At 44.0% G+C, this 24,547-nt stretch overlaps 1 protein-coding gene across 1 annotated transcript in view; it reads left to right on the top strand.

Moving 5' to 3' along the window:
- Positions 1 to 24,547, top strand: part of pde6d (phosphodiesterase 6D, cGMP-specific, rod, delta) — a 102,036-nt gene that overhangs the window by 64,493 nt on the left and 12,996 nt on the right. The window contains exons 3-4 of the mRNA XM_070882305.1: positions 7,868 to 7,993; positions 16,176 to 16,281. Coding sequence (XP_070738406.1) covers positions 7,868 to 7,993; positions 16,176 to 16,281 — 232 coding nt within the window. The remainder of the gene's footprint in view (positions 1 to 7,867; positions 7,994 to 16,175; positions 16,282 to 24,547) is intronic.

Below are 24,547 nucleotides of genomic sequence, written 5' to 3'. Positions count from 1 at the left end.
ACGGCTCAGACATCATTACAGACGTGGTTCAAACATGGACAACAGAGCTGAATTCCAGAGGTGCGGTGAGAATGACTGCTCTTAACATCAAGGCAGCATTTGACTGAGTGTGGCATCAAGAAGCCCTAGTAAAATGAAGTTAATGGAAATCGGGGGAAAGACTCCCTACAAATGAAGATGGTTGTGGTTGTTGGAGGTCATTGCTGCAGGAGTTCCTCAGGGTATTGTCCCTGGCCCAACCATCTTCAGCTGCTTCATCAATGACCTTCCCTCCTTTATTATGGCCCAGATTATGCGGTGCGTACACAGCCATAAGTTCCAGATTTAGGCCGCATTCGCCCGCAGTAAGTCTCCGACCTCAAATTCGGGCCCAAAGTCAGAAGTGGGGATGTTCGCTGATGATTGTACAGTATTCAGTTCCATTCGCAACTCTTCAGATAATGAAGCAATCTATGCCCGCATGCAGCAAGACCTGGACGACTTTCAGACTTGGGCTGATAAGTGGCAAGTAGCATTTGACCACACAAGTGCCAGGCAATGACTATCTCCACCAAGAGAGCGGCTAACCACTGCCCCTTGACATTCAATGGCATTATCATCGTCGAATCCCCCAACATCCTGGGGGCCACCATTGATCAGAAACGTAACTGGACCAGCCACATAAATACTATGGCAACAAGAGCAGGTCAGAGGCTGGGTGTTCTGCGGCGAGTTTCTCACCCCCTGACTCCCCAAAGCCTTTCCACCATCTGCAAAGCACAAATTTAGAGTGATGGAATACTCTCAACTTGTCTGGATGAGTGCAGCTCCTACAACACTCAAGAAACTCAACACCATCCAGGACAAGATTGGCACCCCATCCACCACCTTAAACATTCACTCCCGCCACCACCAGCGCACCGTGGCGCAGTGTGTACCATCGACAAGACGCATTGCAATAACTCGAACGGTTCTTCGGCAACACGTCGGAAATGAACGACCTCTACCACCTAGAAGGACAAGGGCAGCAGGTGCATAGGAACACCATTACCTCCAAGTCACACCATCCTGACTTGGAAATATATCACTATTCCTTCATCGTCGTTGGGCTAAAATCCTGGAACTGAACTCCTTCCCTTACAGCACAATGGGAGGGAGTACTTTCACCACACGGACTGCAGCGGTTCAAGATGGCGGCTCACCACCACCTTATCAATAGCAATTAGGGATGGGCAATAAATGCTGGCCTTGCCAGTGACACTCACATGCCAGGAATTTTTTTTTAAAAACAACGTTCACTCAGCATCCAACGCCAAAACACCATGACTGTGCAGGCCTGGGATACATAGTCATTGATGAGAAGTAGTAGTTAGAGATATTCTATACAACCCATCAAAAGTTTTTTTGCGTTCAGATCTGTTTTCAGTACCCAGGAAAGATTTTAAATCCAAAGCATATTACTTAAGAATCTGAGAAGTACATGGAAGGAATAGGGTGGGGAGCATTATTAAATCAAGCAGAGGAAGGCTGAAAAACTGATGAGGGGCAAAGAGGTAACATGAGAGGAACGTGACAGAAAATATAAAGATAGCAACAGAATGGTCTTTGGGTGTATCAAGAGTAACTTTCAGGTTTTCTTGTTCAGTTATTTTCTATTGGAAAATTGTGGCTTAAAATCATTCAAGAAACAGTTGGATACTGAAATATGGGCAACTATTTTTTTTCCAGATAGATAAATTGAGATAGATTCAATTGCTTTCCTCTTGAGTAATTAACCTGTGATTTTGTGACATTTGCAAAAAATACATATCATCATCATCATCATAGGCAGTCCCTCGAAATCGAGGAACACTTGCTTCCACTCTAAAAGTGAGTTCTTGGGTGACTGTACAGTCCAGTAGGAATTATAGTCTCTGTCACAGGTGGGAGAGACAGTTGTTGAAGGAAAGGGTGGGTGAGGAGTCTGGTTTGCCGCACGCTCTTTTCGCTGTCTGCCCTTGGTTTCTGCACGCTCTCGGCAACGCGACTCGAGGTGCTCAGCGCCCTACTGGATGCTCTTCCTCCACTTGGGGCAGTTTTGGGCCAGGGATTCCCAGGTGCCAGTGGGGATGTTGCACTTTATCAAGGAGGCTTTAAGGGTGTCCTTGAAACGTTTCTTCTGCCCACCTAGGGCTCACTTTGTAGAGGCACTGACACAGAGGGACTTGTTCATGCTGCTGTGCAAAGTTACCAGCTCTGAGTAGAGCGCTTGCTTTGGGCGTCTCGTGTCGGGCATGCGGACGATGTGGCCCGCCCAACGGAGCTGGTCGAGTGTGGTCAGTGCTTCGATGCTGGGGATGTTGGCCTGATCGAGAACACTGATGTTGGTGCATCTATCCTCCCAGTGGATTTGCAGGATCTTGCGGAAGCAACGCTGGTGATATTTCGCCAGCGCTTTGAGGTGTCAACTGTATATGGTCCACATCTCTGAGCCATATAGGAGGGCGGGTATCACTACTGCCCTGTAAACCATAAACTTGGTGCCAGATTCGAGGTCCTGGTCTTCCTCAGGCGATCAAAGGCTGCGCTGGCACACTGGAGGCGGAGTTGGACCTCGTCGTCGATGTCTGCCCTTGTTGATAGTAGGCTCCCGAGGTATGTAAAGTGGTCCACATTGTCCAAGGCCGCGCCGTGGATTGCGATGACCGGGGGTCAGTGCTGTGTGGCAGGGTCAGGTTGGTGGAGGACCTTTGTCTTACAGATGTTTAGTGTAAGGCCCGTGCTTTTGTACGCCTTGGTGAAGATGTTGACGATGGCTTGGAGTTCGGCCTCTGAATGTGCGCAGACGCAAGCGTCGTCTGCGTACTGTAGTTCGATGACAGATGGGACGACCTTGGATCTAGCCTGGAGACAACGAAGAATGAACAGGTTCTCATTGGTTCTATAGTTTAGTTCCACTCCAGCGGGGAGCTTGTTGATAGTGAGATGGAGCATTGCAGCGAGGAAGATCGAGAAGAGCGTTGACACATATTGGGGGAGAAATTGCGTCTCGCCCCAGACGCAGAATTTGGCCATGTGTCCCTCAAAGGAAACGGAGCACTGTCTCTGGCGCTCCGCTTGTTTTAAAGAGAGGTCGCGGTGTGGTAATAAAAGTCACACAGGTCAAGAAATGCACGCACATATACTGGTTTTATTTTATTACTCGCTATGTGGTTGCTTGCAGTGAGTCACACATTACTCTGTTACAAGGGTGGATTACGTAGAATTTATAGCACAGAATATGGCCACTCAGCCCAACAAATCTGTGCCAGTGTTTATGCTCCACACGAGTCTCCTCCCACCTTGCTTCATCTAACTCTATCAGCATAACCTTCCTTTCTCTCTTGTACACTTATCTAGCTTCCCCTTACTTGCATTCATGCCATTTGCTTAAACCACTCCACGTGGCAGCAAGTTCCACATTCTAACCACTCTGGGTAAAGAAGTTTCTCCTGAATTCCTTATTGGATTTATTAGTGACTATTATTTATGACCCCTAGTTTTGAGCTCCCCACAAGTTGAAACATCTCTTCGTATAACCGATCAAATCCCTTCATAATTTTCAAGACCTCCATTAGGTTATCCCTCAACCTTCTCTCTTCTAGAGAAAAGAGCCTCAGCCTGTTCAGTCTCTCCTGATTTAGTTATAACCTCTCAGTTCTGATATTCTTGTAAATCATTTTTACACCTTCTCCAGTGCGCCTATATCCTATTTGTAATATGGAGACCTGAACTGCGCACAGTATTCTAAGTATGATTTACTCAAGGTTCTATTCAAGTACAGGTATAACATAACTTCTCTGCTTTTCAATTGTATTCCTCTAGAATGAACCGCAGTTCTTTATTTGCAGTTGTTATGGTCTTGTTAACCTGTGTTGCACTATTTAATGATTTTATGAATCCGTACCCCTCGATCCCTTTGTATTTCAAATGAAAGAATTTAGAATTTTTTTTAAAGAATTTTTCCCAGAGACAGCAAAGCAAGTGTTTTTGATTAGTTCCTGGAAAATAAATAGTGTTTTTAAAAAAATAAACAAATAGATAAATAAATAAACACCACAGTTACACTAATCAATCTGTTTATATGAAACGTCAACATAAATGCAAAAAGAAGGGCTATAAACCCTTCAGAATACATTTTAAGAACTGAAAGCTTCCACTTTTAAATTTGGCAGTTTTTCAGGAAATTTAGCTTAGAAAAAGTTGTGAAGAGTTTGTCCTTTTATCTTGAGGATATTGCCTTGGAAGTAGCAGTAAATACAGATATGGCACTTCAATAAACCTATAAATAGCCAACCCCAGTATATACTATTTTCTTGTCAAAATTGCCTAAACGTTCAAAAGATAATACTTTCATATTTTATATCAACTATTAAAACAAAATTTTGTTTATATCTTCAAACAAATCTGGTTTACTGTCTTTGTACATGGTATTTAACAGTATCAGAGAGGAAGGGACAGGGGGAGTTGTGGGTTTTAGCAGCATTGTTGTGTGGGTTGGTAATAGTTTACATATGAACCATTTTTGCTCAAAAAAGCTTCCTGAATTCATCTTCCCTTCCGTTCCTTTGTTTTCCCAAAACCACTGCAATTAGATAAATAGCTGGCACAGTTGTATAATTAAATGTTTCTGTTTTCAATTCTATTCTATTCTAAGGTGGTGTACCCAAAGTCAGTCAGTCTCTGTCACCTAAAAAAAAATGTTCACTTTGGAAGAACTTTTAAAATGTTAGATGTGAGAATAGTATCAACCGCAATTCCAGGTATGTGATCCATTCCAATAGTCAGTGTATGGCGTAAGAGTTCTCGGTTATGATTCCTGGGTTAACCAATGGTTATCTGGATATTGGGCAGAAAAAGGTAACGTCAGATGGCAGGGGATGCAAGCAACGTTCCCGCTAAGCTGTGCAGCTGTCTGCAGGTCACGTGCAGCACGGGATTTTTCAATCCATACCCTTGGGCCACAGAGTTAAAAGGACTGCACACCCAAAGAAATTTGGGGGAAACATTAGATTCAAGGTCTGCTTATAGGAATGACTAATCTAGCATAAAAATGGGGACTGCCTTATTACCAATGATCCCTTCATTCAGACTCTCCTCTGGTACTTTCCTTTTTGCTTATCCAAGTGGCGTCGGCACTAGATTGAAATGGAGAGAATTAAAATAGACAGTGCAGTTACTGCTGCAGGCTGCGAGTGAGCCATTGATATGTTAGGAAACATAGAAAATAGGTGCAGGAGTAGGCCATTCGGTCCTTCGAACCTGCACCACCATTCAATAAGACCATTTTTCTCCATACACCTTGATCCCTTTAGCCGTAAGGGCCATATCCAACTCCCTCTTGAATATATCTAACGAACTGGCATCAACAACTCTCTGCGGAAGAGAATTCCACAGGTTAACAACTCTTTAAGTGAAGAAGTTTCTCCTCATCTCGGTCCTAATCCTTGGACTGTGACCCCTGGTTCTGGACTTCCCCAACATCGGGAACATTCTTCCTGCATCTAACCTGTCCAGTCCCATCAGAATTTTATGTTTCTATGAGATCCCCTCTCATTCCTCTAAACTCCAATGAATACAGGCCCAGTCGACCCAATCTCTCCTCATATGTCAGTCCTGCCATCCCGGGAATCAGTAGTGAACCTTCGCTGCACTCCCTCAATAGCAAGAACGCCCTTCCTCAGATTAGGAGACCCAAACTGAACACAATATTCCAGGTGAGGCCTCACCAAGGCCCTGTACAGCTGCAGCAAGACCTCCCTGCTCCTATAATCAAATCCCCTAGCTATGAAGGCCAATATGCCATTTTCCTTCTTCACCGCCTGCTGCACCTGCATGCCAACCTTCAATGACTGATGAACCATGACACCCAGGTCTCGTTGCATCTCTCCTTTTCCTATCTGCCGCCATTCAGATAATATTCTGCCTTCATGTTTTTGCGACCAAAGTGGATAACCTCACATTTATCCACATTATACTGAATCTGCCATGCATTTGCACATTCACCTAACCTGTCCAAGTCACCCTGCATTCTCTTAGCATCCTCCTCACAGCTCACACCGCCACCCAGCTTAGTGTCATCTGCAAACTTGGAGATATTACTCTCAATTCCTTCATCTAAATCATTGATGGGAATCATAGGTGGGAATTTCTATCCATGCTCTTCCTAATGCAGAAACTGGACTGAAACAGGACATAAGAATCTGGATACACAATCCTCCTTGGTGCATGTAACATTCACACTTACACTTTGCATATTTATTTATAACAAGTTATTCAAAAATGGAATAATGGGGGCAGAGGAGTCAGTAGTGGCTGTGAGTGGGCCAGTGACTAAACAGCACAAGCAGGGAGCAGTGGCAGCAGATAACGGGATGGAAAAGGAAAGTTGTTTTTTCCAGGAGGCAAACAGCAAGAACAGGGGTTCCACGGTGCGTCTCTGAGAAAGAGTTGGGGCAGCTGCAAAAGGTAAAGGGGGCATGCAGCACTGAGTGCAGCAAGAGGTCCAGCATCAGTAAACATTACAACTGTAGCAGAATTGGAAGTGGAGCTGGAGGCAAAAGAAAACTAATCTGTTAAACAGCAGGCTAGGAGTTACACAAAGAGGCATTTTTTTAATAATGGAGGGAGAGGTGAGGCTAGAGTGTGATCTGCTCACAGTTCTCACAAACCCTTTAGACTTCAAATCCTTTAGACTTCATTCTCAGTGCTCACCGATCCCAAGAGTCCTCTTCCAGTTATCCTAGATCTCTGGCTCTGCCCTAGTGTTATATAATCTCCTTCAGCGGTGTTTCCTGCCCCCCTCTACCCGCCCCCCCCACTTAGAGTGCACCCAAACCTGTCAAAAGTACTTGTAGATTGTAAAACATTAAACCAAGAAAGCATATACGCATAAAAACAGAAATGATGACTGCCCTTTTACCAAAGATTCCTTTATTCAGAGTTGTTGTAGCATGAGATTGAAACTCCACTTCAGTACTGGCAGGCCTTTGGCTCTCTTCCAGGATCTTGGCGCCCCCAGCCCCATCTCCACCATCTTGATAAATCAGTGTTGCTGATGATATTACTTGGAATAACACCCCTGTTATAAAACCTCTGACTCATTGTGAGCAATGCTATGGGAGAACATTTAGTGATGCCAGAAAGCTCAGTCCACACACAAAGGAACAATGAAAGTTCACAATTCCTCATGGTTTTTGTTATCAGTTTTGCAGTCAGAAAAATGCACCAAGTAATAGCTGTAAGAGATTGATAAAACACAAGAGCTTGTTGCCCCAAGATTATGAATCCAGGTCTCTGGATTGCTAGTACTCGTAACATAGCCATACTTTACCCCGCACCTTATTGATGCATCCTGACATTAATTGCTTAGACTGCCCAATCTGAATTCAGCTAATATAGTTACAGCTCTGGGCAAAAGTATCCAGTCCAAGCTCAGGCTTTTGAGAGAGGCTCTGGCCCTCGATGTATTATAAAACATTAAAAAAACTAAATGGATGAATGTAATCATATTATTGTGACATATATTTTTGATTTGTTTTTTTAGAAACCTTTGGACATTCGAATTTCAGTTATTGAAAAAAAATGGCAATTATATTTTGTTCAAGAAAGTATTTTGTATGATTTATGAAGAACAGTTAATACTGATACAGTTAGCCTGTGTAGATTTAACATTTTTTTTTAGTTTGGTTCTCATTGTAATTCCTTTTCTGTGCTTGCTTCCCTCCTTCATCTCTCCACCAAGTATGAAATTATTCGACTCTTCCTGGGTCATCTGATGATGCCTCTTATGTAGCTGAATATGGCTGCCAAATAGAATGGGAAATCATGTGGCTCTAAACCAAAATCTCTTTGTTTTGATTTCTTGTAGCTCGGGTTCCTAAAAAGATCCTGAAATGTAAAGCCGTTTCCAGAGAACTAAACTTTTCCTCATCGGAACAGATGGAAAAATTCAGGCTAGAACAAAAAGTTTTCTTTAAAGGACAGTGCTTAGAAGGTGATTATCTTGTATTTAATTGTGTCACTATAGCATTATGTTAATGGTGGTCTGCATAAAAAGATTATGCAAATACTTGGTAATGCATGCAATAAAGCATTATCTAACCCAGGCATAACAATGCAAAATAAATGTTAGTATTTAGTCTTTTTTTATATATATATACATAAGCAAATAGATCACAATGAATACCTTTTTATTTTTCCGATTTAATCATGCATAGTATTGAAGGACCAGAAAGTGTCAATGGCAGTGTACATGTTTATCTACTTACAGGAATAACTTTAGTCCTCCATTGGGAACCTTGGAGATGGTCATATTTTTTGCTAATGGGTATTAATGAACTAGGTAAATTAAGCAAATTCAAATGGGACTTTTTACTAGAACTAAAAACCTTTTATATGCTATTGTTTTGGAATGTAAATATATTTGGCTATCGCTTCTTCATTAATCCATTATTTTTCCTATGGTGGCTTCACTTCAAGGTTAGAAGATCAGAGGCAGTGCACAAATATTGAGGAAGTTAACTTATTAAGCTGAATATTGTACATGGCAATTTTTGCTACATCCTCAGCAGAGACTTATAGTACTCTCACTATCCAACAACTTCAGGGGAAATAGCACTGAAAACCTAATAGTTGTGCTGCTATGCAGGAGGGACTTTTTATCTTCTAACTATGCTGAACCAGTATTGCACTGGTTTGATCTTGCTTTGTTCTGCATTTCATGGCTTTAGATGGCCATTCACATTAGGACATTAGAAAGCCAAACAACAAAGAAATTCAGTGATTTTTATTTATTATGTACCTGCCTTGGAATTTTCTCTTTACCATTGGTTTTTAGTATTTGTCAGTTTAGACTAGGTCACTAATAGTCTAAACAAGATGCCAAAATAAATATAGAAATACACAGTAAATCATTGTAAACAGAAAAGATAAATTATGAAGTTTCAGAAATGGTGTAGTCACATACACCATTGACCCAGCCATTAATCACGTAATGACCTGGGAGGGGTAAAAGTGTAGGGAAAAACTCCTAAAACTTCCTCTCCCAACTCCCTCAAGAAATCAAGCAAAGACGCAAGAAACTGGTAACAAATAAATTCTACATAAAGCTGAAGTATAGTTTAATCTCTACAACTGGAAATGGCCTTCTTTCGAAAGAACTCGTCCTGCTCCCTTTCAAAAGACGTCAGCGTGGCGGTGATGATGTCAGTGCGACATGGACCTGTGTCGCGCTGATGTGTAGCAACGTCCCTTCCCTTCAGTTAAAGAAGAGGGATGCTGTGAGCCCTAATGAGGCCTCCGAGGCGCCCACTGGGCCACCAGGGAAGGGTTTGGCCGGGCCAGAGAAGGGAGGTGCCGGGCTGCCTGTTGGTGACTCAGCCGAACCAGTGGCTGCCATTAAAAGAAAATGCCGACCATGGCGGTGCGTCCTCCCCTTCCCGCTTCGTGAAGCTGTCAGGGGGGCTGATTGCACTCCCGCAGGGCAGAAAAGGGGTCGCCCCCGGACAGTAAGGGGTCAGCGCACGGCTGAAAAGGGGTTAGAATGCCGGGCGGGGCGGAAAGTCGGGGTGCGGTGGATTCCCCCGGCCCAGGGGCAATTGCGGATGGGTCACACACTCCGCCTGCCCCCAGTGGATAAGGTCTTATCGACCCAACGGGCCTTAAAAAAAAAGGGCCAATTTCAGCCTCTATAACTAAGGGAGTGATGTTGGTATAATGTGGAGAGAGTGATGAGTGAAGCGCCTAAAGGATTGGTTTGGGGATATCTACTGTTTCTAACTTACATTAACAACTTGGATTCAGAAGCTTAATGCAAATTTGTCATATTTACAGACAATACCAAATTGGGAGGAGCGGTGGGTTAGGGGAATCAATCAACTCTGAAGAGGCAGCAAAGGACCCACAAAATGAATTAGATCAAATATATAAGTGGATGGATTGGTGACAAATAAAACTGAATATGCATACATGATGAAAAATTGGGTAACATACATCCTTTATGAATAATATTGAAATAGCTACAGATGAAGTTGAAAGAGTTCCATTGGTATTGGACTCGTCCCTTAACATATTCAGTCATTGCAAAGCAGCAATTAATAGAACAAACAGAATGATGACGCATGTAGCTAAACTGGTACTGTACAATTTTGAATATGTCATTGCTAAAACTGTACAATGCTGATTGACTATGTCCTGGAGTTCAGCCTCTGTGTGTGCACAGACGCAGTTACCGAGGCGTATGAAAGCATGGGCCTTACGCTAAACATCAGTAAGACAAAGGTCCTCCACCAGCCTGTCCTCGCCGCACAGCATTACCCCCCCCAGACATCAAGATCCACAGCGCGGCCCTGGACAACGTGGACCACTTCCCTCATCTCGGGAGTCTCCTATCATCAAGAGCAGGCATTGACAACGAGATCCAACACCACCTCCAGTGCGCCAGTGCAGCCTTTGGCCGCCTGAGGAAAAGAGTGTTTGAAGGCCAGGCCCTCAAAACTGCCACCAAGCTCATGGTCTACAGGGCCGTAGTAATGCCCATCCTCATGTATGGCTCAGAGACGTGGACCATGTACAGTAGACACCAAGTCGCTGGAGAAATACCACCAACGATCCTACAAATCCCCTGGGAGGACGGATGCACCAACATTAGCGTCCTCGTCTAGGCCAACATCCCCAGCATTGAAGCACTGACCACATTTGATCAGCTCCGCTGGGCAGGCCACATAGTTCACATGCCAGACACGAGACTCCCAACGCAAGTGCTCTACTCGGAACTCGTCCACGGCAAACGAGCCAAAGGTGGGCAGAAGAAACGTTACAAGGACACCCTCAAAGCCTCCCTGACAAAGTGCAACATCCTCACTGACACCTGGGAGTCCCTGGCCAAAGACCGCCCTAAGTGGAGGAAGAGCATCCGGGAGGGCGCTGAGTTCCTCGAGTATCGTCGCTGAGAGCATGGAGAAATCAAGCGCAGGCAGTGGAAGGAGCGTGCGGCAAACCAGGCTCCCCGCCTACCCTTCCCTTCAATCACTGTATGTCCCACCTGTGACAGAAACTGTGGTTCTCGTATTGGACTGTACAGCTACCTAAGAACTCATGCTAAGAGTGGAAGCAAATCTTCCTTGATTCTGAGGGACTGCCTATGATGATGATGATGACAATGCTGGTCAGACTGCATCTTGATTACTCTTGTCAGTTTTGGTAACCAAACCAAGGTAAATATTCTAACCCAGGAGGTGGTACCTGTTATGTATGTAAACCTGTAAATACCATGTCTAACCACCAGAGGGCTTATCTCCTGGAGCCCCAAGGGATCCCACAATTCCTTGGGAGCACCTGTATATAAGGAGGCCTCACAGGCTGGAGAGGCTCTCTGAGATCTGTAATAAGGGACTACGGTCACCCCTTACTTTGAGCTTGCAGTATCTAGTCTGACCCTTTATTCAAAACATAACAACTGACGACGAGATACAGATGACGAACCTCACCGCAACAATGCAGAGAACTGTGGGCATCTTGGAGAAATTTTCGGAGGGAGATGATTGGGAAACCTTCGTGGAGCGACTTGACCAATACTTTGTGGCCAATGAGCTGGAAGAAGAAGCGAACGCTGCCAAACAAAGAGCGATCCTCCTCACCGTTTGCGGGGCACCAACGTATGGCCTCATGGAAAAACCTGTTCGCTCCAGCGAAACCCACAGACAAGTCGTACGATGAGTTGTGCACATTGGTCTGGGAGCATCTAAACCTGAAGAAAATTGTTCTGATGGCGAGGTATCGGTTCTACATGTACAAGAGGCCTCAAGGCCAGGAAGTGGCGAGCTACGTCGCCGAGCTAAGGTGCCTTGCAGGACATTGCGAATTTGAAGGACACTTGGAGCATGTGCTCAGGGACTTCTTTGTACTTGGCATTGGCCATGAAGTAATACTTCAAGCTTTTGACTGTAGAGACCCCAACCTTGAGTAAAGCCATAGCTATAGCCCAGGCCTTTATCGCCACCAGTGACAATACCAAACCAATTTCTCAGCACACTAGTGCTGCTGCAAGTACTGTGAACAAAGTAACGTTGTTTTCGAATCGAAATGTACAAGGCAGGACTTACATGCCTGCAGCTGCACGTTCGCAGATGACTGAGTCCACCATCAAGGGTGTTGAATACAAGGCCATTAACACCTTGTTGATGCTGCGGGGGTGATCATCGTTTCCATTCATGCCGCTTCAAAGGATACGTTTGCAAGGGCTGTGGAACAATGGAACACGTCCAATGCATGGGCAGGCGAGCGACAAACCCTGCTAATCCTGCAAACCACCATGTTGCAGAGGAGGACAGATCCACAGTGGATCATGACGAACCAGAGCCTCAGACCGAGGAGGCAGAGGTATATGGGGTGCACACATTTACCACAAAGTGTCTCCCGATAATGCTGAAGGTTGAATTAAATGGACTCCCGGTGTCCATGGAGCTGGACATGGGTGCAAGCCAGTCCATAATGAGCAAAAAGACTTTCGATAAATTGTGGTGCAGCAAGGCTTCAAGGCCAGTCCTGACTCCCATTCGTACTAAACTTAGAATGTACACAAAGGAACTGATACCCGTAATTGGCAGTGCTATCGTAAAGGTCTCCTACAATGAAGCGGTGCACGAATTACCACTCTGGGTTGGCCCCATGCAGTTTGGCAGGAGCTGGCTGGGAAAGATACGCTAGAACTGGGACGACGTCCGAGTGCTTTTGTCCGTCAGTGACACCTCATGTGCCCAGGTCCTAAGCAAGTTCCCCTCGCTGTTCGAACCAGGCATTGGGAAGTTCCAAGGAGCAAAAGTGCAGATCCATTTGATTCCGGGGGCGCGACCCATCCATTACAAGGTGAGAGCAGTACCTTACATGAGAGAGGGTGGAGATCGAGCTGGACAGGCTGCAATGAGAGGGCATCATTTTGCCGATCGAATTCAATGAGTGGGCTGGACCGATTGTTCCAGTCCTCGAGATGGCACTGTCAGAATCTGTGGTGATTACAAAGTAACTATCAATCGTTTCTCACTGTAGGATCAATACCCGCTACCAAAGGCAGAAGTCCTATTTGCGATGTTGGCGGGAGGGTAAATGTTCCCGAAGCTGGATTTGACCTCGGCCTACATGACGCACGAGCTGGAGGAATCATCGAAAGGCCTCACCTGCATCACCATGCACAAAAGTCTCTTCATTTACAACAGATGCCTGTTTGGGATTCGATCGGCCACGGCGATATTCCAGAGGAACATGGAAAGCTTGCTGAAGTCCGTCCCGTGCACCATGGTCTTCCAGGACGACATCTTGGTTACAGATCGGGACACCGTCGAACACCTGCAGAACCTGGAGGAGGTTCTTAGCCAGCTTAATCTCGTGGGGCTCAGGCTAAAACGCTCGAAGTCCGTTTTCCTGACGCCTGAAGTGGAGTTCCTGGGGAGAAGAATCGCGGCGCACGGCATCAGGCCCACCAATTCAAAGATGGAGGCAATCAAGAACACACCGAGACCACAGAATGTGACAGAGCTTCAATCGTTTCTAGGACTCCTGAACTATTTTGGTAACTTCTTACCGGGTTTTAGCACATTGTTAGAACCACTGCACTCTTTACTGCATAAAGGAGATGAATGGGTATGGGGTAAAAACCAAGAAAATGCCTTTGAGAAAGCTAGGAAGCTTTTATGTTCAAACAAATTGCTTGTGCTGTATAATCCATGTAAGCGTTTGGTACTAGCATGTGATGCGTTGTTGTATGGGGTCGGGTGTGTATTGCAACAAGCTAATGAATCTGGGAAATTGCAACCGGTTGCTTATGCATCCAGAAGTCTGTCTAAGGTCGAGAGGGCCTACAGTATGATCGAAAAAGAAGCGTAAGCGTGTGTTTACGGGATAAAGAAAATGCATCAATATCTGCTCGGGCTCAAGTTTGAATTGGAAACCGACCATAAGCCGCTTATATCCCTCTTTTCTGAAAGTAAGGGGATAAATACGAATGCATCGGCCTGCATCCAGAGATGGGCGCTCACGTTGTCTGCATACAACTACGCCATCCGCTTCAGGCCAGGCACAGAAAACTGTGCCGATGCTCTCAGTAGGCTGCCATTGCCCATTACCGGGGTGGAGATGGCACAGCCTGCAGATTTAGTTTATGGTAATGGAAGCATTCGAAAGTGAGCAATCCTCCGTTATTGCCTGACAGATTAGAACCTGGACTGTCCTTAGTAAAAAAAACTGTGTGCTTCACGGGAATTCGTCTAGTGTCCCGTTAGAGTCCCAGGAAGAAATAAAGCCGTACCAGCAGCGCAAAGCTGAAATGTCTATATAAGCAGACTGCCTTCGATGGGGTAATCGGGCAGTTGTGCCAAAAAAGGGCAGGGACACCTTCATTCGTGATCTCCACTGCACCCACCCCGTAATGATGAAAGCGATAGTCAGATCCCATGTGTGGTGGTCTGGTATCGATGCAGACTTAGAGTCCTGCATGCACAAATGTAATACATGTTTCCAGTTAAGCAATGCACCCAGGGAAGCGCCACTAAGTTTATGGTCCTGGCCCTCCAAACCGTGGTCTAGGGTCCATGTTGACTATGCAGGCCCATTCTTGGGGAAAATGTTTTTAGTGGTTGTAGATGCGTACTCCAAATAGATTGAATGTGTGATAATATCGGCAAGCACGTCCGCTGCCACCATTGAAAGCCCACGGGCCGTGTCTGCCACGCACGGCCTGCCTGATGTCCTTGTAATTGACAATGGGCCGTGCTTTACCAGTGCCGAATTCAAGGAGTTCATGACTCGCAATCGGATCAAACATGTCACATCTGCCCCATTTAAACCAGCGTCCAACAGTCAGGCAGAACGAGCAGTTCAAACAATCAAGCAGAGCTTGAAAAGGGTAACTGAAGGCTCACTGCAGACTCGCTTATCCCAAGTCCTGCTTAGTTACCGCACAAGACCCCACTCGCTCACTGAGGTTCCTCCCGCTGAACTGCTCATGAAAAGGGCACTTAAGACGAGGCTCTCATTGGTCTACCCTGATCTACACGAACAGGTAGAGAGCAGGTGGCTTCAACAGAATACATATCATGATCGCGCAAATGTGTCTTGCGAAATTGTAATAAATGATCCTGTATTTGTGTTGAACTATGTACAAGGTCCCAAGTGGCTTTTGGCACTGTTTTGGCCAAAGAGGGGAGTAGGGTGTTTGTGGTCAAACTCGCAAATGGACTCACCTGCAAGAAACACTTGGACCAAACCAAACTCAGATTTACGGACTATCCAGAACAACCCACAATAGACTCTTACCTTTTTCGACCCTCCAACACACACACACACAAGTGGCAACCGACCCAACGGTTGACCACGAAGCAGAACCCATCACCTGCAGCAGCCAGCAAGACTCACCACCCCCAGCAGTCCAGCAAGGCCCAACAAACGAGTCACAAACACCAGCATTTGCACCGAGACGATCAACCAGGGAAAGGAAGGCCCCAGATCGACTCCCACTGTAAATAGTTACACTATTGACTTTGGGGTGGGGGGAGTGTTGTTATGTATGTAAATCTGTAAATACCATGTCTAACCACCAGAGGGCTTATCCCCTGCAGTCCCAAGGGATCCCACAATCCCTTGGGAGCACCTGTATATAAGGAGGCCTCACAGGCTGGAGAGGCACTCTGAGATCTGTAATAAAGGACTACGGTCACAACTTACTTTGAGCTTTGCAGTATCTAGTCTGACCCTTTATTCAAGACAATAAGAACCATAAAGATGAGCAAGCCAAACAGGCAGAATAGCTTGCTGAAAGAGAAAAGTAGGAAGGAAAATTAGATTAGCGAAGAAAACCAGCTTTACTGTTAATATGGCTCTACATTCGTCTGTTGACTCATTACTATAGTTACCGAATGGTTGAAAGACTACAATTACCAACTTGCACTATACAAATTCAATACTTAATTCTTTGAAACAGTACGAGATCTTCCATTTAGTAAGTGATCATCCAGAATTTCATAGTGAGGCCACAAACATCAGGAACTGTGCTTCAGATCCTCTACTACCCATGAGAAATGTCAGAAGAGATCTAGTAAAATTAAATAATTTTACATATTGTAATGAGAGATGATACTTGTTATATTTAATCTTTATTAAACCTTATTTCTATATTTTTTTTCTAGAATGGTTTTTTGAATTTGGCTTTGTCATCCCTAACTCCACAAACACTTGGCAATCATTAATAGAAGCAGCACCAGAATCACAGATGATGCCAGCTAATGTGTTAACGTAAGTAACCAGTGATGTGACATCTTATTAGTGTGCTCTTACATTTTGTGATATAAAACAGTTAAGTTGTTCATGAAAAATGAAATAGACCACCTATGATGGAACATACACAGTTATCTGCTGTTGGCCTACTTTCATCTCATTTTATTTTTCTTTCATTATTTTTTCTTAAGTTTCTGGTTTCTTTATCAAATCCTTGATAGCCCTCTATCCTTTTGTTTACCACTAAATTAACAAAGGGAGATTTCATTGTGTAGCTGCCCCTTCTAAGAGCAAGTAATATGAATCTGTCACATGATTTATACTTTCTCGTGCTTCTGTGGTAACCCCGAGTCAGTCTTGCAGAGTTCTTCAGCTGGCCGTTTGTGCCGATGCCAGCTCTTTGAAAGAGCTATCCAGTTAGTCCCACTCCTGCAATTTTTTTGACTTCAAGTATTTATCCAATTCCCTTTTAATAGTTGATTCCAATTTACCTGGACCAGATCCTTTTTCACCTCACTAACATTAGCCCTCCAGTTGAGTATTTTCACATTTGATTTTATCTTGTCTTTTTCCATAACTATTCTAAACCTACTACTGTGATCAATTAAAGTAACTGCAATTTCATACAGTTATGTGTGCAAGGCAATTTCTCAAGTATTAATGAATAACTTGTGAAATTATCAATAATGTCTTTTTTACTTGATTCAGCTTTGTCCCGTGTAAGTTTCTGATTTGAAGGTAGGTATATATTTGATATTGGAAGCCATTCTTTGCGTTACTTGGAAGAAAGTGTTAAGGGATGGTCACAGAAGCAACATGCTTGGAAATGACAATTTGCTGCTGTAAGGCCAGAATGGTCATCTCATTCCGTGATTGTTGTATTAATCTGTAGGGTGACATTAGGGAATCTGTGTCACCTCTTAATGTAGAGGTCTTCACCTTCCACACCTGGATAATGTAAATCTAAAAATCAAACCATGGCAAATTGCCCTCCCATATACAAAAGGTAAACTTGTATCTGAACAGATGAATGGGAAAGAACGTTCTTTTATAAACAAAACACAATCTTTCCTACTGTATTAAGGAATTTTTTTAATGTAATCAGCATTGGTTGCATAGCTTTAAAATGCTATTTCAGAAAGCTGTTGCCTGGCATCGTCCTTCATCGTCTTTTATAAAGTATCCTCAGTTATACTTTTGCCTCAAGTGTGCATTTTTTTCTTCTTTTTTTTTAGGACAAGTCTCACTTTTTCTCTTGCTTTCCCTTCAACACCAAACAACTGGATGAGTGATCTGGTCCCACGCCAATGCTCAAAACGGCACTAGGAGATGTGCAAAATTGGGCTATTAATGGCTGTTACTATTTATTTTTCCTCTCCAGTGATACAGTTGAGATTAGGAACTCTTGACAGGTGAACGAGGAGCTATGCCACTGCACACAACTTTGGTTTTTCATAAATCCTGTTAACTGTTTTGGCAAGCAATGCTTCATCAAAACCAGCCAGGCTGAGATGGTGAATATAGAATAATCTCACAAAAAGCAGTACTATTTCAGGCGCAAAGAAAGGTCAGAATGAAAGGCTAGGTCGACTTTAACCCTGGGTGGACAGCCGGTGGGAGGTTATGATGGGGGTTCACACTGCGATCCCGATGCGCCATTTTTACTTGGTGTGAATTCAGGCGTAGGAAGGTTGCCTGATTTTAAATGGCAATGTCGTGTAATAAACTTGCAGAATGGGCAGATAATTGGCAAATAAATTTCAACACATAAATGAGAGGCATTACATTTTGGTGAGAAAAATAAGGTTGCATATTACTTGGAAATGGGGTACGGGAGCAAAGGGATTGGCGAGTACAAATACACAAATCACTAAAAGTAGAGAAGCAGGTTAATAAGACCATAAAAAAAAAGTAAACCAAGCACTGGGGTTTATTTCGAGAGGGATAGAATTGAAAAGTAGAGAAGTTATGCTAAACTTCTATCAAACCTCGGTTAGAGCACACTTGGAATACTGTGTACAGTTGTGATCGCCATATTACAAAAGGGATATAGAGACACTGGAGAGGGTGCAGAGAAAATTTACAAGGCTGATACCAGAAATGAGAGGTTACATAAGAACATAAGAAATAGGGGCAGGAGCAGGCCATACGGCCCCTCGAGCCTGCTCCGCCATTTAATAAGATCATGGCTGATCTGATCATGGACTCAGCTCCACTTCCCCGCCCGCTCCCCATAACCCCTCATCATTTAAGAAACCGTCTATTTCTGTCTTAAATTTATTCAATATCCCAGCTTCCACAGCTCACTGAGGCAGCGAATTCCACAGATTAACAACCCTCTGAGAGAAGAAATTACTACTCATCTCTGTTTTAAATGGGCGGCCCCCTATTCTAAGATCATGCCCTCTAGTTCTAGTCTCCCCCATCAGTGGAAACATCCTCTCTGCATCCACCTTGTCAAGTCCCCTCATAAACTTATACGTTTCGATAAGATCACCTCTCATTCTTCTGAATTCCAATGAGTAGAGGGCCAACCTACTCAACCTTTCCTCATAAGACAACCCACTCATCCCCGGAATCAACCTTGTGAACCTTCTCTGAACTGCCTCCAAAGCAAGTACATCCTTTTGTAAATGTGGAAACCAAAACTGCCCGCAGTATTCCAGGTGTGACCTCACCAATACCTTGTATAGCTGTAGCAAGACTTCCCTGCTTTTATACTCCATCCCCTTTGCAATAAAGGCCAAGATACCATTGGCCTTCCTGATCACTTGCTGTACCTGCATAATATCCTTTTGTGTTTCATGCACAAGTACCCCCAGGTCCCGCTGTACTGTGGCACTTTGCAATCTTTCTCCATTTAAATAATAACTTGCACTTTGGCAGAAAAAAATCAAAGAGCATGACCTCATACTTTCCAACATTATACTCCATCGGCCAAATTTTTGCCCACTCACTTAGCCTGTCTATGTCCTTTTGCAGATTTTTTTTGTCCTCCTCACACATTGCTTTTCCTCCCATCTTTGTATCGTCAGCAAACTTGGCTACATTACACTCAGTCCCTTCTTCCAAGTTGTTAATATAGATTGTAAATAGTTGGGGGCCCAGCACTGATCCCTGCCGCACCCCACCAGTTACTGGTTGCCAACCACAGAATGAACCATTTATCCTGACTCTCTGTTCTCTGTTAGATAGTCAATCCTCTATCCATGCTAATATATTACCCCCAACCCTGTGAACTTTTATCTTGGGCAGTAACCTTTTATGTGACACCTTGTCAAATGCCTTCTGGAAGTCCAAATGCACCACATCCATTGGTTCCCCTTTATCCACCCTGTTTGTTACATCCTCAACGAACTCCAGCAAATTTGTCAAACATGACTTCCCCTTCATAAATCCATGCTGACTCTGCCTGACTGAATTTTGCTTTTCCAAATGTCCTGCTACTGCTTCTTTAATAATGGACTTCAACATTTTCCCAATCACAGATGTTAGGCTAACTGGTCTATAGTTTCCTGCTTTTTGTCTGCCTCCTTTTTTAAATAAGGGCATTACATTTGCAGTTTTCCAATCTGCTGGGGCCTCCCCAGAATCCAGGGAATTTTGGTAAATTACAACCAATGCATCCACAATCCCTGCCGCTATTTCTCTTAAGACCCTAGGATGCAAGCCATCAGGTCCAGGGGATTTATCTGCCTTTAGTCCCATTATCTTACTGAGTACCACCTCCTTAGTGATTGTGATTGTGTTCAGTTCTTTCCCCCCCCCCCCCACCCTTCATAGCCCCTAGACTATCCACTGTCGGAATATTGTTGGTGTCCTCTATCATAAAGACTGATACAAAATATTTGTTCAGAGTTTCAGCCATCTCCATGTTCCCCATTACTAATTCCCCGGTCATATCCACTAAGGGACCAACATTTACTTTTGCCACCCTTTTCCTTTTTATATTCCTTTAGAAACTCTTGCTATCTGTTTATATATTTTGTGCTAGTTTACTTTCATAGTCTATCTTTCCTTTCAATCATTTTTTTAGTCATTCTTTGCTGGCTTTTAAAAGCTTCCCAGTCTTCTGCCCTCCCACTAGTTTTGGCCACTTTTATACCCTTGTTTTTAATTGGATACCATCCTTTATTTCTTTAGTTAGCCATGGATGGCAATCTTTTCTCTTACACCCTTTCCTCCTCACTGGAATATATTTTTGTTGAGAGTTGTGAAATATCTCCTTAAATGTACACCACTGTTCATCAACCGTCCTACACTTTAATCTATTTTCCTAGTCCACTTTACATAAAAAAAATATAGAAACATAGAAAATAGGTGCAGGAGTAGGCCATTCGGCACTTCGAGCCTGCACTGCCATTCAATGAGTTCATGGCTGAACATGCAACTTCAGTATCCCATTCCTGCTTTCTTGCCATACCCCTTGATCCCCCGAGTAGTAAGGACTACATCTAACTCCTTTTTGAATATATTTAGTGAATTGGCCTCAACAATTTTCTGTGGTAGAGAATTCCACGGGTTCACCACTCTCTGGGTGAAGAAGTTTCTCCTCATCTTGGTCCTAAATGGCTTACTCCTTATCCTTAGACTATGACCCCTGGTTCTGGACTTCCCCAACATTGGGAACATTCTTCCTGCATCTAACCTGTCTAAACCCGTCAGAATTTTAAACGTTTCTCTGAGATCACCTCTCATTCTTCTGAACTCCAGTGAATACAAGCCCAGTTGATCCAGTCTTTCTTGATATGTCAGTCCTGCCATCCTGGGAATCAGTCTGGTGAACCTTCGCTGCACTCCCTCAATAGCAAGAATATCCTTCCTCAAGTTAGGAGACCAAAACTGTACACAATACTCCAGGTGTGGCCTCACCAAGGCCCTGTACAACTGTCGTAACACCTCCCTGCCCCTGTACTCAAATCCCCTCGCTATGAAGGCCAACATGCCATTTGCTTTCTTAACCGCCTGCTGTACCTGCATGCCAACCTTCAATGACTGATGTACCATGACACCCAGGTCTTGTCGCACCTCCCGTTTTCCTAATCTGTCACCATTCAGATAATAGTCTGTCTTTCTGTTTTTACCACCAAAGTGGATAACCTCACATTTATCCACATTATACTTCATCTGCCATGCATTTGCCCACTCACCTAACCTATCCAAGTCACTCTGCAGCCTCATAGCATCCTCCTCGCAGCTCACACTGCCACCCAACTTAGTGTCATCCACAAATTTGGAGATATTACATTTAATCCCCTCGTCTAAATCATTAATGTACAATGTAAACAGCTGGGGCCCCAGCACAGACTAGTCACTGCGTGCCATTCTGAAAAGTACCCATTTACTCCTACTCTTTGCTTCCTGTCTGCCAACCAGTTCTCAATCCTCGTCAGCACACTACTCCCAATCCCATGTGCTTTAACTTTGCACATTAATCTCTTGTGTGGGACCTTGTCGAAAGCCTTCTGAAAGTCCAAATACACCACATCAACTGGTTCTCCCTTATCCACTCTACTGGAAACATCATCAAAAAATTCCAGAAGATTTGTCAAGCATGATTTCCCTTTCACAAATCCATGCTGACTTGGACCTATCTTGTCACCTCTTTCCAAATGCGCTGCTATGACATCCTTAATAATTGATTCCATCATGTTACCCACTACCGATGTCAGGCTGACCGGTCTATAATTCCCTTTTTTCTCTCTCCCTCCTTTTTTAAAAAGTGGGGTTACATTGGCTACCCTCCACTCCATAGGAACTGATCCAGAGTCTATGGAATGTTGGAAAATGACTGTCAATGCAGCCGCTATTTCCAAGGCCACCTCCTTAAGTACTCTGGGATGCAGTCCATCAGGTGCTGGGTATTTATCGGCCTTCAATCTCATCAATTTCCCCAACACAATTTCCCGACTAATAAGGATTTCCCTCAGTTCCTCCTTCTTACTAGACCCTCTGACCCCTTTTATATCCGGAAGGTTGTTTGTGTCCCCCTTAGTGAATACCGAACCAAAGTACTTGTTCAATTGGTCTGCCATTTCTTTGTTCCCCGTTATGACTTCCTCTGATTCTGATTGCAGGGGACCTACGTTTGTCTTTACTAACCTTTTTCTCTTTACATATCGAAAGAAGCTTTTGCAGTCCGTCTTAATGTTCCCTGCAAGCTTCCTCTCGTACTCTATTTTCCGTGCCTTAATCAAACCCTTTGTCCTCCTCTGCTGAGTTCTAAATTTCTCCCAGTCCCCAGGTTCTCTGCTGTGTCTGGCCAGTTTGTATACCACTTCCTTGGCTTTAATACTATCCCTGATTTCCCTTGATAGCCACGGTTGAGCCACCTTCCTTTTTTTATTTTTACACCAGACAGGGATGTACAATTGTTGTAGTTCATCCATGCAGTCTCTAAATGTCTGCCATTGCCCTTCCACTGTCAACCCCTTAAGTATCATTCGCCAATCTGACTTAGCCAATTCACACCTCATACCTTCAAAATTACCCTTCTTTAAGTTCTGGACCATGGTCTCTGAATTAACTGTTTCATTCTCCATCCTAATGTCGAATTCCACCATATTATGGTCACCCTTCCCCAAGGGGCCTCGCACAACAAGATTGCTAATTAATCCTCTCTCATTACACAACACCCAGTATAAGATGGCCTTCCCCCTAGTTGGTTCCTCGACATATTGGTCTAGAAAACCATCCCTTATGCACTCCAGGAAATCTTCCTCCAAACATATTGCTTTCAGTTTGGTTAGCCCAATCTATATGCATATTAAAGTCACCCATGATAACTGTTGCACCTTTATTGCATGCACCCCTAATTTCCTGTTTGATGCCCTCCCCAACATCACTACTACTGTTTGGAGGTCTGTACACAACTCCCACTAACATTTTTTGCCCTTTGGTGTTCTGCAGCTCTACCCATATAGATTCCACATCATCCAAGCTAATGTCCTTCCTAACTATTGCATTAATCTCCTCTTTAACCAGCAATGCTACCCCACCTCCTTTTCCTTTTATTCTATCCTTCCTGAATGTTGAATACCCATGGATGTTGAGTTCCCAGCCCTGATCATCCTGGAGCCATGTCTCTGTAATCCCAATCACATCATATCCGTTAACATCTATTTATACAGTTAATTCATCCAACTTATTACGGATACTCCTTGCACTGAGACACAAAGCCTTCGGGCTTGTTTTTTTAACACCCTTTGTCCTTTTAGAATTATGATGTAGTGTGGCCCTTTTTGTTTCTTGCCTTTGTTTACTCAGCCTTCCACTATTGCTTTTTACTTTTCTACCATCTGTTTCTGACTCCATATTACATCGCCCTGTCTCGCTGCATAGGTTCCCATCCCCCTGCCATGTTAATTTAAACACTTCCGAACTGCATTAGCAAATGTTACCCCCAGGACATCAGTTTCAGTCCTGCCCAAGTGCAAACTGTCCCTTTTGTACAGGTCTCACTTCCCCCAGAACTGGTTCCAATGTCCCAGGAATTTGAATCCCTCCCTCTTGCACCACTGCTCAAGCCACGTATTTATTCTAACTATTCTGCTCCCTCTACTTTGATTAGCACGTGGCACTGGTAGCAATCTAGAGATTACTACCTTTGAGGTCCTACTTTTTAATTTAACTCCTAGCTCCCTAAATTCAGCTTGTCGGACCTCTTCCCGCTTCTTACCTATATCGTTGGTACCTACATGTACCACGACAACTGGCTGTTCACCCTCCCTCTCCAGAATGCTCTGCAGCCGCTCCAAGACACCCAACTCTGGCCTCATTTCTTCATAGTCTCCTTTATTTAAGCTTAGTATGCTGGTTAGAGATCCAACTTTCTCACCCTCCATCTGAATTTGAAATTCAATCATGCTATGATCACTCATTCCGAGGGGATCCTTTACTCGGAGATTGTTTATTAATCCTGTCTCATTACACAGGACCAGATTTAAGATAGCCTGTCCCATGGTTGGTTCCGTTACATACTGCTCAAGGAACCCCTCTATGAATTCCTCCTCAAGGCTTCCCTGACCAATTTGATTTGTCCAATCAATATGGAGGTTAAAATCTCCCATGATTATTGCTGTTCCCTTTTTACAAGCCCCCATTATTTCCTGGTTTATGCTCCAACCAACAGAGTTGCTACTGTTAGGGAGCCTATAGACTATGCTCACCAGTGTCTTTTTCCCCTTATTGTTCTTTATCTCCACCCAAACTGTTTCAACACCCTTATCATTTGAGCCAGTATCGTTTCTTACTATTGCAGTGATTCCATCCTTTATCAATCAAG

This window comes from Pristiophorus japonicus, chromosome 6 (genome assembly GCF_044704955.1).
Source record: "Pristiophorus japonicus isolate sPriJap1 chromosome 6, sPriJap1.hap1, whole genome shotgun sequence".
In the NCBI taxonomy this organism is placed as follows: domain Eukaryota; kingdom Metazoa; phylum Chordata; class Chondrichthyes; family Pristiophoridae; genus Pristiophorus; species Pristiophorus japonicus.
The sequence above is the reverse complement of the archived record's forward strand: the minus strand, read 5'-3'. Positions and strand labels throughout refer to the sequence as shown.